This window comes from Xiphias gladius, chromosome 10 (genome assembly GCF_016859285.1).
Source record: "Xiphias gladius isolate SHS-SW01 ecotype Sanya breed wild chromosome 10, ASM1685928v1, whole genome shotgun sequence".
Classification (NCBI taxonomy): domain Eukaryota; kingdom Metazoa; phylum Chordata; class Actinopteri; order Istiophoriformes; family Xiphiidae; genus Xiphias; species Xiphias gladius.
Window position 1 is genome coordinate 21,846,356 of NC_053409.1, and position 16,490 is coordinate 21,862,845.

At 42.1% G+C, this 16,490-nt stretch overlaps 1 protein-coding gene across 1 annotated transcript in view; it reads left to right on the forward strand.

The window, feature by feature from the left end:
- pcnx1 (pecanex 1) overlaps positions 1 to 16,490 on the forward strand; it is a 37,675-nt gene that overhangs the window by 19,700 nt on the left and 1,485 nt on the right. The window contains exons 12-35 of the mRNA XM_040137423.1: positions 1,310 to 1,463; positions 1,752 to 1,784; positions 2,978 to 3,149; positions 3,829 to 3,939; positions 4,136 to 4,227; positions 5,488 to 5,597; positions 6,044 to 6,149; positions 6,285 to 6,377; positions 6,663 to 6,813; positions 7,226 to 7,367; positions 8,294 to 8,471; positions 8,712 to 8,820; positions 9,138 to 9,267; positions 9,372 to 9,430; positions 9,731 to 9,946; positions 10,321 to 10,574; positions 10,659 to 10,889; positions 11,288 to 11,388; positions 11,661 to 11,811; positions 11,896 to 12,126; positions 12,229 to 12,503; positions 12,652 to 12,830; positions 14,604 to 15,034; positions 15,706 to 15,846. Of these exons, the coding sequence (XP_039993357.1) occupies positions 1,310 to 1,463; positions 1,752 to 1,784; positions 2,978 to 3,149; positions 3,829 to 3,939; positions 4,136 to 4,227; positions 5,488 to 5,597; positions 6,044 to 6,149; positions 6,285 to 6,377; positions 6,663 to 6,813; positions 7,226 to 7,367; positions 8,294 to 8,471; positions 8,712 to 8,820; positions 9,138 to 9,267; positions 9,372 to 9,430; positions 9,731 to 9,946; positions 10,321 to 10,574; positions 10,659 to 10,889; positions 11,288 to 11,388; positions 11,661 to 11,811; positions 11,896 to 12,126; positions 12,229 to 12,503; positions 12,652 to 12,830; positions 14,604 to 15,034; positions 15,706 to 15,846 (3,850 nt within the window). The remainder of the gene's footprint in view (positions 1 to 1,309; positions 1,464 to 1,751; positions 1,785 to 2,977; positions 3,150 to 3,828; positions 3,940 to 4,135; positions 4,228 to 5,487; positions 5,598 to 6,043; positions 6,150 to 6,284; positions 6,378 to 6,662; positions 6,814 to 7,225; positions 7,368 to 8,293; positions 8,472 to 8,711; positions 8,821 to 9,137; positions 9,268 to 9,371; positions 9,431 to 9,730; positions 9,947 to 10,320; positions 10,575 to 10,658; positions 10,890 to 11,287; positions 11,389 to 11,660; positions 11,812 to 11,895; positions 12,127 to 12,228; positions 12,504 to 12,651; positions 12,831 to 14,603; positions 15,035 to 15,705; positions 15,847 to 16,490) is intronic.

A 16,490-nucleotide genomic window follows, 5' to 3' on the forward strand; every position in this document is an offset into this window, starting at 1 on the left:
TTGAATGTAGAGGTGGATGGGATAATATAGGTTTTTCTATCCACTTCTTTCTGAGCTTTAAAAACCTTTAGGGGAGATTTATCAGAAATCACTCTTTGGATTATACTGTCCTTCCTTTGTGTAAATTTTGGACATTATCTGTGTGCATTTGAAACTCAGAGGCACAAACAAACATGCTTTGGCGAAGCTCTTTCTACTATATGTAATGCATGTTTATGGCAATCGGTGTAATGCTATGCAGGAGTTTGCCTCTTGCCTAAAACAACAAATGAGTTTTCCTCAGCACCTATCTCCTGTGGAGTACCACAACATTGTATCCTAGGCCCCATTTCATTCTTTTTTATATGAGTTCTATTTTTTTGAAAATATAACATTCACTCTGTTACACTGCTTGTAGCTACAGTACATGCAGCTACACAAGACATGTAATACGCAGCTGCGTGGCACCACAGATTCTGGCCACACATTAACCAACATTACTGGACCCCTGGATGTCCTCAGATGTTAATAGTAAACTCCAGTAGGAGGAATGTTGGTGTCATTTTTCATCCTGGTTCAACATCCGACAAGCAGCTCAACCCTGTTTTCTAGCTCTATTGCAAAATTAAAATCATTTGTCTTGTTAAGGAATTTGAAGACCTTGTTTTTGTCCCTTCCAGACTTGATTACTGTGATTGTCTTTATGTGGGAGTCAGTCACCCAGTTATCCTTGTCTCGCCTGCAGCTCATTCAGAATGCAGCTGCAGGCGAGACAGTCCTCACTCCTCACCAAGGAGAAAGATCATATCAACAAGGGAAACACAGACTTGATTTTAGGATGCTTTTTTTGGGGTTTTTTTTTTTTTTTGTTAAAGAACTGCATGTGTTGGTGTCAGTTTATATCTCGGACCTCCTCAGCTTCTTCCTTCCATCTCCTCAGACATACTGACCAATCACTCCATGCTCTGTGCTAAAATCCAAGAATGACTGAGCATTTGTCATTGTTATCCCCAGATTCTGGAACAGTTTGTCCTTAAATCTTCTCCTTTTATGGACATTTGTAAATCCAGTCTAAACATCAATTTTTAGAACAACATTTGAGTCTTTACGAATGTTATCACAACCACATGATTGCAAATACTGTGCGCTGTCTGTACTATGGAAGGAGACTGTGAAATCGGGCTTCTATATTTTTAAAATTCACGAATTATTTTTTTCTTTTTTACTTCTGTGGGTATTAGATGGTCTTTTTCAAACCTAACCTGATTGTAAGTTTTGGGGAAACTGTGCCTTATGTTAAAGAACTTACTCCTTTCCTTTGCTGTCACAGGAACCGTGAAGTTTTAGAGAACGTGCTTGCGGTGGTGCTGGCTGTCCTGGTGGCCTTTCTGGGTTCCGTGCTGCTGGTCCACGGCTTCTTCACTGACATCTGGGTCTTTCAGTTCTGCCTCGTCATTGCAAGTTGCCAGTATTCCTTACTAAAGGTGAGTACTTGGAAGTTAACAGCACCACTTTGTTAGACCTGACCTTAAGAAGTGAAACAGAGAACCATTGTTACAAAGAAGCAATTGAATTTTTTACTTCCGTGATTAAACACATGATATCGGGTTTTCCAAAGTTTGGTGTGCCTTTAAGCGATTTGCTCTTGCTCAGAAATGGTTTAATGCTTTACTTCATTTGAACTGTTTACAAACATTTAGTACTACAGTTTTGTTACCAAGAAAATAGTAGACAATAGTAGTGAATTCACCTGCATCTTTGTTTATTGACAGAGTGTCCAACCGGACTCCTCTTCCCCTCGACATGTAAGTAATTACTACTCACAAATCATTTTTCATTCTGACACTTTTGGTGCCATTAAAGGATCCACATTTTGGCGAGTTTGTGGCTTAAAGCTGATGCTCATATTCTGAGTAATTAACTTTAAATTCCAGGATAGCCCACACAGTGAACAACCTCCAGTCAGTGGTGCAAAATGTTAAAAAAAATAGCACTTAGACAAAAGAAAATGAAATGGCCTTTACACCTTAACGTTAGACTGAGGGTCGACAATAAGAGAATCAATGTCCTTTCATCTCTAATATGACCTGTAGTTCTTAATGAGTGTTTTTTTTCTTTGTCTATTGTTGAAAATGATGTTGCTTTTCCCCTGCGAGTCTGTGTGTTCCTCCCTCTCTTGCGTCAGTAGCCTGCTCTGAAACAGCGTCTTTTATTAATGCAGCTCCTACTCAGCTGCAGACACAAGCTTTAAATAGCTGCCCAGAGTTTAGACCACAGCTCGCTCTCCTGCTCTTCCTCTGTATCTCCCTCTCTCTCCCTCTCCTTCCACCTCTCCCCCTTGTGACATCCCCTTTTTCCTTCACCTCACCTCACCTCACCACAAGGACATCCTCCCCTTCCTCTGTCAAGACACTGTTGACACATTTTGAGAAAACCTGGTCTATTTAATCTGATTGTTGGTGCGTAAACTGCCAGTGCTCCCTTTGGTGAAAAAGCAGGGCAGCTCATAGCCTCATAGCTGAAATCTGCTCGCAGCAGACGTGCATTCTCTCTCTCTTGTGAAACCTAACACTTGATGCTATTTCTGTTTATACCTGTGTCACTGCCCTCGTGGTTCATATGGCAGTAATACTACTGAATTTCTTTCGGGATGATGTTTTATTAGAATGACCATTTTAATGCATTATGCAGTTAATGTCATTTGTTGCATGCTTTCATTAGCAGTGAAGGCACACATTTCTGGTAAGGTAGGGGTTGGTGGGAATGGTTTACTTTGTTCTGGCAGTGTCATGCTCCAAAATTAGAGGAGGGAGGCCACTTTCTATCTTAAAGGTACAATAGACTTGAAGAAAGGCTGTTTGCAGTTTAGTGTTTGCCCCTTTTTCCTTATTTTAATATACAGGGTTTGTGTTCTGAATACTGAGCTGCACTGGACCACAATGAGAAAACCCAGCTATTATAATGAACCATTTATATCATCACACCCTTGTCCCTGCAGGGCCATAATCGTGTCATAGCGTACAGCCGGCCTGTCTACTTCTGCCTGTGCTGTGCCCTCATTTGGCTGCTCCACTACGGCAGTCTGAAGACCACTTCATCCCGCTTCACCCTGTACGGAGTCGCACTCACCAGCTCCCTGGTACTGGCCTCTGCTAGGGACCTTGTCATAGGTAAGCAAGTAGCCAAGTATTTAAGGCAGCCATATTCCCCTGTGACATTTATGTGCAGTGATATTATTGATAACGGCATTCTTTATTTGTATAGTACAGAAAAACAGGGAAAAAACATGTCAAAACAATAAAATAACAAACATAATTGTATCTGCTCCTCTTGTCTACACTGTACCACTGAGGGAACCCAGTTTTGTTCCCATGTATACTCAGCCGCCCTGACAGCAAATGCAAATCTCCTAAATAACTTTGTCCAAGTCAGAGAATGATGAAAAAATGATCTATTCTTTGAAGTTGATAAAACAGACTTATACTTTTTTATTATTAGATTAAAAGTAAGATTCAAATCAAAGATAACTCCTAAATTTTGGATGGAGATTTCTTGGCTATCAGTAAAGGCTAGGAATTTGCTCTGAAAACACGCAAAAAAAGATACATGAAAAAATTCAGTCCTCAACTTTAATTTCTTGCTCAGCACAAGAGAGGAAATTGAGTTTCGGTTACAAGATCAGTAGAACATCCACCAAAATGGTTGGAATGTCAAAGATGTTGAACAATAAACACCAAGTCATTGTCAACTGTCTTATATGGAAAAGTAGAGAATTGAAAAAAAAAAAATCTATTAACTGACCAATGTTTAATTTTATCAAGCTGTCACCTTGTGTGTGTCTCCCTGCAGTCTTCACTCTGTGTTTTCCCATCATCTTCTTCGTGGGGCTGCTACCACAAGTAAACACTTTCGTCATGTACCTCTTCGAGCAGCTGGACGTCCATGTGTTCGGGGGCAATGGTGAGTGACTTGCAGATGCACAACTTCTCTGCAGGGGTGACTTTGACCTCTACAGCAAGAGACAACAGACACTCATAGACACTCTTAGACCTTTATATATTATGATATGGCAAAGTGCTGATTTGCATTCTGCCTTGCCTGGTGCCTGTCGGTTGGAGTAGTCTCATTGTTGACATCCTCTCTGTGCTCTCTGCAGCCTCCACTAGCCTTCTGTCAGCGCTATACAGCACCCTGCGCAGCATCGTCACAGTCGCTCTGCTTTATGGCTTCTGCTATGGAGCTCTGAAGGTGAGAGCAAAGCCAACACACCTCTAAATCTAATCGAGATATCATCTAACTGTAATCAAAAAGTACTCTGGAGAGAAAAAAACTGTTTGATCGTACTGCAAAACTACGTCCTATGTATGAAATTAGAGGACCTCAACATTATAGCAGCATTAAAAATTAAGATGTTTGAAGTCCGTGAAACACAGCAAACGTGCCTCAGTATTGCTGCTTTAATGATGGAGAAGAAACTTGTAGTCAAGAAATATTCTTGGCAGAGAATAAGATTTTTTTCTTTTAATTCACTCTGTCTGGTCCTTTGAGTGTTAGCAACAGTTTATTACCAGCATATTGTATAGCTCTTTATCACCTAAAACCTGCAGTGTCTGCTCACCAGCAAGATCTTCTTTGATGTAAATTTTTGTACTGTGGATGCAAACAAAAGCTAAGCTATTCATTCTGTTAGATTATGGTTTAGAAACCACTGTTTCCCAAAAAAATGCATGCAGATGTGTAGTAGGTATAATGTTTATCATGGTCACTGTCTTAGTTTAGGGTTTTAGTGCACTAAAAGTTAGCCAATAAGCTCTAAACATAAACTACAGCTGAGGATAAAGCAAAATACAGTTTAATTCAAAATTAATCTATTGACCAGATGATGACACAGAATGAAAAGTGGAGGGATCAACAGAATTATTACAATTCACCCTGATGGGGGACATAAATGTTTGAATCAAATTTCATGAAAATCCATCCAGTTGTTGTCGAAACATTGTCAACCTCATGGTTGCGCTAGTTAAAATGTCAGAGGATCACCAGAGTCATTAGGATGCATCATCTGGGAACCATGAATGTCTGTACAGACTTTTGTGCCAAATCCAGTAGTATTGAAAGTATTTCAGTTTGGACCCAAATTGGTGGACCAACCCCCTCACCATTGTGGCTAATAAAAAAAATTTGCAAATAAAATCTAGAACATTTCTTAATACCGTGTGTCTCCTCCAAAAGTGATCTTCTACTTTCAGGAAACTTGAGAGACACTAAGTCATAGTATGACAGGTCTTGTGGACATTTCTGTATCTTGCATCATCCATTTATATGTTTATGCAGCCTGTTTCTCTTTTTAAGTGTGTGAATTTGCACAGTGATGCTCTGGAAACTAACCATATATCATAACACATCCGCCATCAGCATGATAAATTCCTAAATTCATTGCAGTTGGTGGAAAAATGAAAAAAACAAAATAATAAATCTGTTTAAACCTCGTCATTATCTGTGTTTCAGGAGACTTGGGAGCCTCATCACATCCCTGTGTTATTTTCTGTCTTCTGCGGCCTCTTGGTGGCAGTGTCTTACCACCTGAGCAGGCAGAGCAGCGACCCTTCTGTCCTCCTGTAAGTTTACAGCCTTGCACAACAGACCTCAGGCAGATTGTCTTAGTAGTATCTGAGTTGGAGTTACTCACACAGAAATAAATATTAAAGTGAGTTTCAAATACTTGCCTTAGCATGTATAAAAAGTCGGGCACTGATGGCCATATGTGTTGACAAAAACAGGTCACCAAAAGTATTTTCCATTAACTGCTTGACCCATGTCTGACAGAGAGAAATCCATATTAAGGATTAATCTGTGACTTTACTGCTCGTAGATATGCTCTGGATTATCTCAGATAGGGATTTTCTAAGCATTTCAAAAAGGCTCAGTTCAAATAGCTTGAACCAGCTTCACACAATGGTTGTAGTGTTAACAGTGAGTGATTATGCAGTCCCTCTGAGATAAATCGCCCACAGGAGAATCATGGTATTTGAACCAGCTAATATTTTTGCTTCTTGCTTTACAGCTCGCTGATACAGTCCAAGATTTTGCCCAATTTAAAAGACAAAAACCCAGAGGACCCTTTGTCAGAAGTACAGGATCCTCTACCTGAGAAGCTGAGGGCCTCAGTGGTGAGTCGACCTTCATCCTTTATCTAATTAAAGCCAGGACTGGATAATTACCAGAACAAGAATGGTCATTTAAAATGATCAGATACGCAATTACCGTCCTAAAGCTGATCTGATACCCAGCGTTTCCTTTTATAGAATGAGCGTCTGCAGTCTGACCTGATCGTCTGTGTGGTCATTGCTGTCCTTTACTTTGCCATCCACGTCAGCACAGTGTTCATTGCACTGCAGGTATAGGAAATAATTTCTTATCATTAAAAGGCTGAGTCTCAGTCTTATTTTTCATATAAATGTTCAGTTGTTCTATATTGATCAGTGACACTTGGAAAACAAGAAAAGATCAACTGTGATGTCTGCTGCTTTGAGAAACAAAAGACGAGAGACAATAAAGTAATAGCAAATGGTTACATACTTACTTGGTTGCTAAATGGAAAATTTTTTGAGGCTGGTCTTATGCTTGGAGAAAGATACTCAATGTGTTTAAGGATTCATTTCCTCTGTCTCTGTGACCCTTAGCCTTTCCTCAGTTATGTTCTGTATGCTCTGTTGGGGACGGTGGGGTTGCTCACCCACTACCTGCTGCCTCAAGTCCGCAAGCAGCTGCCCTGGTATTGCTTCTCTCACCCGCTGCTCAAAACAAAGGAGTACTATCAGTTTGAAGTCAGGGGTAGGTACATCAGAAACAGAAACTTGGCTCTCAGGATCACTACTTTGTCACTAAATAACACCTAAAGGAATGTAAAAGCCATATGTTTTGTAGATGTATTTTTCTTCATCTGTTCAGTCACAGCGGCTATGCTGCATTAGGAAAGAAATGTATAATGTATAACCGGAGTGTCGAGACTTACAAATGAAAAGTGGAACAATTCCTTTGGTGTTATTTCAGTCATCAATATGAACAAAGCAAAAGCAGATTGAAAATGTTGACTCTGTTTTTCTTTGTCTGTTTTTTTTTTTTTTTTTCCCCCCGATTGCTTCCTTATAGTTTTGTGTCTCTTTACTACGCTGTATCTCATATTGATTTTGACTAGATGTAGAATAATTACACTTCTCATAACTTCACCTGTCTGTCTCGTCAGATGCAGCTCATGTGATGTGGTTTGAGAAGCTTCATGTGTGGCTGCTGTTTGTGGAAAAGAATGTGCTCTATCCTCTCGTCATCCTTAATGAGCTGAGTGGCAGCGCCAGAGAGCTCGCCAGCCCAAAGAGGCTTGACACAGAGTGAGTATTCTTAATATTTTCTAACATCTGTTTATCTAATCCCTTATGTGCTCTTTTATTTTCTCTAAATTTATATTTAAATATAATCCGAAGAGGCTGATCATGTTCTTTGCTAGCATTCCTAACAATATTTCTACCTGATTTTTAGTTCATAGTGTGATAACCCAAAAACTGTAAAGCAGATTGATTAAATTGTCTTTTACAAATAAGAGTAACATACCTTTGAAACATATATAAAGGAATAATTTGACATTTTGGGAAATACACTTACTTGCTTTTTCACAAAGAGACGCATAAAAAGATTGGTACCACACTCGTGTCTGTACGTTTAATATGAAGCTAAAACCAGCAGCCAGTTAGAATGGCTTAGCATAAAGACTGGAAACGGGGAAACAGCTATCCTGCCTCTGTCTGAAGATAACAAAATATCTTCACTGGGAGAAGTAGTAGGAGTTTCCACCGGTTGCCTGGCAACTAACCCCCTTACCACCACAACTAGTCGTTTTTACACTTTGGTTTTGGAACAGATTAAACAAACAAGATATAAATTGTTAATTAGTGAGCTTCAGAGGCGCTGGTAGGCAGATTTTGTTACCTTTGGACAGAGCCAGGCTAGCTGTTTCCCCCGGTTTCCGGTCTTTATGCTAAGCTAAGCTAACCAGCTGCTTTGCTCAAGCTACATATTCACCGCGCAGACATGACAGGGGTTTTGATCTTCTCATCTGACTCTCTGCAAGAAAACATATATTCCTTTTCCCAAATGTTTAGCTTACAACTAGCCATGTAAATAGTAAAGAATAGTTTATATTATATTTTTATGCTTAAATGGTTTCATCATGATTTTACTGTAAACTGTTATGCACACTTATCATGTTTGATGTTTCCCACACACTGATAGACTTTTCTCTGTTTAAAATGTCCTCCAGGGTCGGCGCTCTGATGATCACAGTGGCAGGCCTGAAGCTGCTCCGTTCGTCCTACAGCAGTCCTACCTACCAGTATGTGACGATCCTCTTCACCATCCTCTTCTTCACCTTCGACTACCGCCATCTGTCTGAGACACTGCTGCTGGACCTTTTCCTCATGTCTATTGTTTTCAGCAAGGTGAGAGGAATATATAATGAACTTGCACTATTCTGATTCTGCCACGAGACATTATAGATATACCGTATTTAAACTCATTTAAATTATTGTAATATTCATTATAATTTTATACAAATAAATCATACTGCCCAGTTTATACTGTCAAAGTATATGGTACTGTGGTACTGGTATCCGTGCAGTTAACTATTTAGAAGTTCACTGTGTCTCCTTTTTGATGAACTGTTTCTTTGCTTTTTACAGTTGTGGGAGCTGTTCTATAAGCTGCACTTTGTCTACACCTACATCGCCCCCTGGCAGATCACATGGGGCTCAGCTTTCCACGCCTTTGCTCAGCCCTTTGCCGTGCCTCGTATCCTTTCACTGCTGTCTTTTATTGCAATATACTCTATACTGCACAGTGAGTCACCGGTTTCATGGGCACACCTGCACTACTACAGCACTGTTGTAAATCCTGCCTTTGTGAAGCTGATAAGGACAAGTTTTTGTGTTGACATTGTTTCAGAGAGGTGTTGAAACTTGTGCAATGTGTCGGGAATGGTATTTTAAGTGTATTTAAATGTACAATATTTTATCAAGCTCCTCTTAAATACACAGATAGCACATACTACAATATATGAAGAAGAACATGCATATCTTTCAAGTCATCCTTGACCTGAGCCCCTCCAGACTCCGCCATGCTGTTTGTCCAGGCCATAGTGTCAACAGTCTTCTCCACTCCCCTCAACCCCTTCCTGGGCAGTGCCATCTTCATCACGTCCTATGTCCGTCCCGTCAAGTTCTGGGAGAGAGACTACAAGTAGGGGGAAAAAAATATTTTAAATACTATTCCATGCTCAAATCTAATGCAGTTTATGTGAATATGCTGCTTAAATGTGTTGTTTTAAAATTCTTTTTTTGCAGTACCAAGAGAGTGGATCACTCTAATACTCGCCTGGCCTCTCAGCTAGACAGAAATCCAGGTGATGACATGATATTCAATTTAATTTTCCCTTTTAAGTTTGTTTGGCAACATACAACTGTTCCCTGCACTGTTACTCTTTTATAAGTTTACATCCCTCACTTCCTTTGGTCATTTGTGAATCATTTAGACAAATGTGGAGAATCGACGCTCTTGTTAAAGTCCTATGTGATTTAGGCTCAAAGAACAAGTGTGTTTTTACAAGAGGATGCTTTAAACCCTCAGTCTATTCCAGTGGTGTCATGACTAAACATACAAGTTTCAACACCAATCTTTTTGTCATTTTTCTTTCCCTCTTCAGGCTCTGATGACAACAATTTGAACTCCATCTTCTATGAGCACCTTACCCGCTCCTTGCAGCACAGCCTCTGTGGAGACCTCCTCCTGGGCCGCTGGGGAAACTTTAGCACTGGGGATTGCTTTATCCTGGCCTCTGACTACCTGAACGCTCTGGTGCACCTTATAGAGATCGGCAACGGCCTTGTCACCTTTCAGCTGCGAGGGCTGGAGTTCAGAGGTGAGAAGAGAACAAGTTTGACACAGAAACAAACGCGTTTGTGCTTTATCGGCATTGTTTTCTGTAGTCCAGCCAATATTGCTGCTATACAACAGACCTGTGACACGCTGTGAACTTTTTACAGAACTGGAGATGCTCCTCATGACCCATCATCAGTAGTCTGTCAGCAACTTTAGTTTTCACAATGAATCTAACCGTTTTCTCACAAAACCAAAATGATCTTTTTATAGTTCTTCTGTCTCTCAGTAAAGAGTTGCATGGATTCAGACAAGTTCAGCCCTTTCACTTGTCTCTACACAGTTTACAGAAATGACCTGAGGTTCCCAAAAAAAAGCTGTATTGTACTGTCAACCTGTTGATTTTCTACTCCTCAGGAACTTACTGCCAGCAGAGGGAAGTGGAGGCCATCACTGAGGGGGTGGAGGAAGATGAGGGCTGCTGCTGCTGTGAGCCGGGCCACCTCCCTCACATTCTGTCCTTCAATGCTGCCTTTGGGCAGCGCTGGCTGGCGTGGGAGGTGCTGGTCACCAAATATGTGCTGGAGGGCTACAGCATCACCGATAACAGCGCCGCCTCAATGCTGCAGGTGTTTGATCTACGACGCATCCTCACCACCTACTATGTAAAGGTTAGTCGGGTGTCACTGGAATATTTTTTGCACATTTGCAGGATCTTTACATGATGAAAATGCATCGTCCCCCTCTGGTCGCAGGGTATTATCTATTATGTGATCGCTTCCCCCAAACTGGAAGAGTGGCTAGCTAATGAGACCATGAAAGAGGGCCTAAGAGGGTGTGGTGAAAGGAACTACGTTGACCTGGATCCCACCTTCAATCCCAACATCGATGAGGACTATGACCATCGGCTCGCAGGCATCTCCAGGGACAGCTTCTGTGGGGTCTACTTGGGCTGGATCCAGTACTGCAATTCTCGGAGGGCCAAGGTAATGCTGGATTATTGTTCCCCGAGTTTAACTGACGCTAAAACAGGCTACACTCATTCAGCTGTGTATACAGTCTGACTTATTATGGATGGTATAATTAAAATATGTTAAAATATGATTCCCCATGTCTCTGACACCTCTGGTCCCATTTAAATAATTTTCATTCAGTTTGATTTTTTTTTTTTTTTTTTAAACTTCAAGGATGATACATCTTATTACTTTCCGAAGAGATGCTGTACTTGGTCATTTGTTATCAGTTGACATGTTTTAATGAGTGAAGAAAGGCAACAAAAATGTCTGAGCCAAAGGTTAAGTTTTCACTCATAAATCAAAATGTTCATAGTAGTGTAAAGACGGGATTTGAGTTTCACGAATCTTTCTCATCGCTTTGTTCGTAGCCACTGGACAGCGAGAAAGATTCAGCTCTGGTGCTACTCTGCTTTGGCCTGTGTGTGCTGGGAAGGAGAGCTCTGGGAACAGCGGCCCATCACATGTCCAGGTTATTTAGTGATCTTTCTTATAATAATTCAACCTTTTATAGTACTTGAGGTATTTAGAGAAAGTTCACTTATGTAGGTCAAACAAGCAACCATGACACAGAACAGCAACAGGACTTCGCCTTCCTGACTGTTTCATCTGTGCAAAACCTAGATGCAGATGCATACTCATTTACCTAATGTTTTCTTTCCTTCTCTCCTTTCTGTCTGTGCTCTGGATAAAGAGTTTTAGTAACCTTTTTAGTATGTCTTTGCTCTTTTCTTTTCATCACAGCAATCTAGAGTCTTTCCTTTATGGACTTCATGCATTATTTAAAGGAGATTTCCGCATCTCTTCAGTACGAGATGAGTGGATCTTTGCAGACATGGAACTGCTCAGGAAAGTCGTGGTGCCTGGAATCCGAATGTCTCTCAAATTACACCAGGTAAGACTCTGCTAATTACTCTAGCCTCGTTCTCAGGCTTAAACTTGATCTGTAACAAAATGCTTCACGTCCACTCTTGGTTAGGACCACTTCACATCCCCCGATGAGTACGATGAGCCGGCGGTTCTTTTCGAAGCCATCTCCTCCCACCAGCAGAACCTAGTCATCGCTCATGAGGGCGACCCCGCCTGGAGGAGCGCTGTGCTGTCCAACGCACCATCTCTCCTCGCCCTGCGCCACGTCCTCGACGAAGGCACCAATGAGTACAAAATCATTATGCTCAATCGACGATACCTCAGCTTCCGTGTTATCAAGGTGGGCACTATGAGAGATTTTAAAAATGACAAAGTCTGATTCATTGATTGTCGCTAGTTTTAAGACACAATATTTAATGAGAACTTACCTCTTGTGCTGCAGGTAAATAAAGAATGTGTCCGAGGTCTTTGGGCAGGGCAGCAGCAGGAGTTGGTGTTCCTGAGAAACAGAAACCCAGAGCGCGGGAGCATCCAGAATGCCAAGCAGGCTCTGCGTAACATGATCAATTCTTCTTGCGACCAGCCCATCGGTTATCCAATCTATGTATCTCCACTGACCACCTCTTACTGCAACTCACACCCCCAGCTCGGACACATCCTGGGAGGCCCCATCAGCATCGGAAATATCCGCAACTTTGTCGTCAGCACCTGGCACAGGTGTGTAATTCAGTATAGTTCAGCAGGTAAAGTGTGGTGCTCGTAGAAACATAAACTAAGTGGTAATGGACATTTTCGTCCTTGGTCGGGTCCCCTGTGAATTTCACTCATCTTTTTAGATGAATTATATTTTTATTTTTCCTCATAGGTTACGAAAAGGCTGTGGTGCAGGTTGTAACAGTGGAGGGAACATTGAGGATTCAGATGCGGGGGGGCTGTCCTGTGGCAGTGGGAATGGGACAGGGGGCGACTCTCAGCAGAGCTCAGTGTCACAGGGAGGGACCTCCGGACCTGTCCCCCCTTACTCGTACCAGCCACACCCTCTGGGTAAGAACTATTCTATCTGATAACCCTTAATAACAAGAATACTTTTCCAAATTGAATTTTTTTGAGTTCTGAATCTAAACATATTTAAGTGCCTAAAACTTTTGCAGTATACTGCATACACACATTTTGATTTACTTATCTGAAGAAATGTACGTCTTGCCAACCTCAGTCAAATCAAGTCAGTTTTATTTATATAGCACCAAATCCAAACAGAAGTTATCTCAGGGCCCTGTTCATATACAGAAGGTCTAGACCGTGCTCTTTATAGTTATATTTACAGAGACCCAACTCTCCCCCATGAGCAAGCACTTGGCGACAGCGGCAAGGAAAACTCCCTTTTAACAGGTAGAAACCTCAAGCAGAACCGGCTCTGGGTGGGTGGCAGTCTGCCTCGACCAGTCGGGTTGAGAGAGAAATAATGCTGATAATGATACTAATAATAATAATAATAGTAATAATGATAATGATAATAATAATGATAATGATAATACGACTAATAACAATATAATCGTAGCAGTGTGTGTTGAGCAGGATCATGGGGGCAGTAAGTGGTTTCATAGATCCAGACTCTACAGCTCCAGAGGCAGAAATTGTTGCCAAAAGCGACAGGAGGAGAGAAGAGAGAGATGATAAAGCACAAGTTAGTAACAGGCATTGATGGAATATGAATGCGTACAGATGGAGAGGAAGACGAGGAGAGAGGAGCTCAGTCCACCGTGGGAAGTCCCCCGGCAGTCTGGGCCTATAGCAGCATAGCTAGGGGATAGTTCAAGCCAAGCCTGCGCCAGCCCTAAATATGAGCTTTATCAAAGAGTTAGGTTTTAAGCCCACTCTTAAACGTGGAGAGGGTGTCTGCCTCCTGGACCCAAACTGGAAGATTGGTTCCACAGGAGATGAGCCTGATAACTGAAGGCTCTGCCTCCCATTCTGCTTTTGGAGACTCTAGGAACCACAAGTAAGACTGCGCTCTGGGAGCACAGTGTTTTAGTGGGGTAATAGGATACTATAAGCTCTTTAAGATATGATGGTGCCTGACCATTAAGGGCTCTGTAGGTGAGGAGGAGGATTTAAATTCTGTTCTGGATTTTACAGGGAGCCAATGCAGAGAAGCTAACACAGGAGAAATGTGATCTCTTTTCCTATTTCCTGTCAGTACTGCAATGCTGCGGCAGGATTCTGGATCAGCTGGAGACTATTTAGAGCCTCGTTGGTGCAGCCGGATAATAAAGAGTTGCAGTAGTCCAAACTAGAAGTAACAAAAGCATGGACTGGTTTTTCTGCATCTTGGTGAGACAAGATGTGACAGATTTTAGAAATGTTGAAGTTTGTTTTTATGTGTGACATCCATGACTCAAGGAGACAAATGTCTGAAAAAAATTAACTTAAAATGATCTTGTGTCTTTTCTTTAGACATAAATTCCCACCTAGTTATGCTTTAAAAATGCCATCATCAATGTTAAAGGAAAACTCTGCTGGTTTTGCAAATAAAGTTTGGTTAACTCATGTGGCGTAGCCTGCAGAGACAGTTGTGTGTTGTATTCTGTAGCTCTGGGAAAGCTCCCTGAAGTCTGAGAAATTAACTCTGATGATGCCATCAAGGATATCTTGGGTTGGACTTGAGATTTCAGATTGTGTGATGAACTTGGAAAGTGTAGTTATAAAGATTACGGTGTTGAAAGAGACTACTGAGTTACACTATGGGAAATCTGTCTGTCGTAAGTACCCAAACCTTGAGTCTAATTTCATAAGGTTTACGTCTTCTTCTGTGGTCAGGCACCAGTCAGAGTTCCCAGTCTGTTCAGTCGGGTTTGGTACGCCACTCTCCTGCCCGAGCCTCTGTTGCCAGCCAGTCGTCCTCTTACCGCTACAGCAGCAGCCGTCACTCCTCCCTGCGCACCTCCACCACAGGCTTGGAGCCCTGCCGACGTTCCTCCACCAGCCAGCTGTCGCTGCGCACACTCCCGACCTCCCTGCAGCTCCGGCTGGGCTCCACCTCCGACCCCGCCGGCCCTTCCGCCTCCCAGTCCAGCCACAGCATCCCTCCCTGCAAACGCCACACGCTGGTGGGCCTCCTGGGCAACGACGGCCTGTGCAGCACCGTGACCGATCCCCTCAGCCAGCATCACCACCATCATCACCACCCACAACCGCACAACCCCACCGTCTCCACCGTGCGCAGAGATGACATCTCCTACAGAGTGCAGGTTTGTAAATATTATGGAAAAAGAAGCTGGAAGGAAATCCTGCCACGAAAAACAAAAAGAGCACTAATTAAATAGCATGACTCCACATCAGCAATCAGAAAGCTGTGCCAGACAACTTTAGTGTTCCCCTCAGTTCAGTCTGTCAGTTTAGCTTTCCTGTCTCAGATCTTTAGCTCATAGACCTACAGTAAAAAGCACCAGCAGCAGCATTGTTACCTCAAAAAAAATGTGTTTAAATAAATTTAGGACAACAGTCACAACATACAACTGCAATGTGTACACTTTTAAAAAAATCAATTTACCTTGTTGACTTAGATTATTAAATTAACAAAGAACTGAGCTAATGAAAAAATATCAGTATACAAACAAACCTACGCAGAAGCATGTGTATTGATCAAGCATATGTATTTTTTTTATATATTTATATCATTTTAGTATTAGTATATTTGTATTCTCGTTTCTGTTGCCTTGGGTGCATGTCACCTTAATCACAAGGCTACCAGGACGCCCTGAAATAAAGTTTTAAAATAGACGAACCAGCTGCACTTGCCTCCACACCTCCGAGTTTGTCCTCATAAAATATATTTGTATATCAGTCATCTCTTTGAACAACAACCCGCAGAAATGCCGTGGCGTTAATTTCATTGTTGTGGTTCCATAATGTCGTCCAGATTGTGGACGTGGGTCAGGTGCTGGAGAACATCAACCTGTCGAAGAGGAAGGAGCTGCAGTGGCCTGACGAGACAATGAGACTGAGGGCAGGACGGACATGCTGGAGGGACTGGAGCCCTTTAGAGGGCATGGAAGGACATGTAAGTACTTCCTTACAGTTGTTAACACATCAATATCAGGGGGCTTACCTTTTCATATAACGCATAGATAAATAGATTGCTGTAGTTTGTCACCTCCATTCAGCGCACGCACACACACATGCTCACTCAGTCTCTGACCTCTTATGCTATGAATGTGATGTTGCTGTGATTATCTTGTTCTTACTTCCGTCCTGTTTTTCGGCCTGTAACACCCTCTTTGACCTACTAGCTCCATAATAAATGCTTTGTGAATATCATTGGATGCTTCATTATTGAGACTGGGATCATTGAGTTGGGTGCAGAGGTTTGAGACAAGCGAGCGCACGCATCGCATCACACACACACACACACACACACACACATGCACACACAGCTGTGTGAAGACGAAGCCAGACCTTCTCTGGCTTTCAGCAGGATGCAGGAACCTGCAGACAAACAGGAAACGGGAGTCCTCCCCCCTCCCCCGTTCCTTATCACTGAGGGGGAAAGGAAGCCAGGGAAAAGTGCAAGCAGAGGCAGAGCCTACATTCATCCAGCAACCTTTACTGCATCGACACACATCCACAGTATCTGCCTTGCTTTGCGTCTCAGAAATGCTGCATGACAGGAAACAACCCTTAAGTTAAGTTAGTTCTTGCTACTGG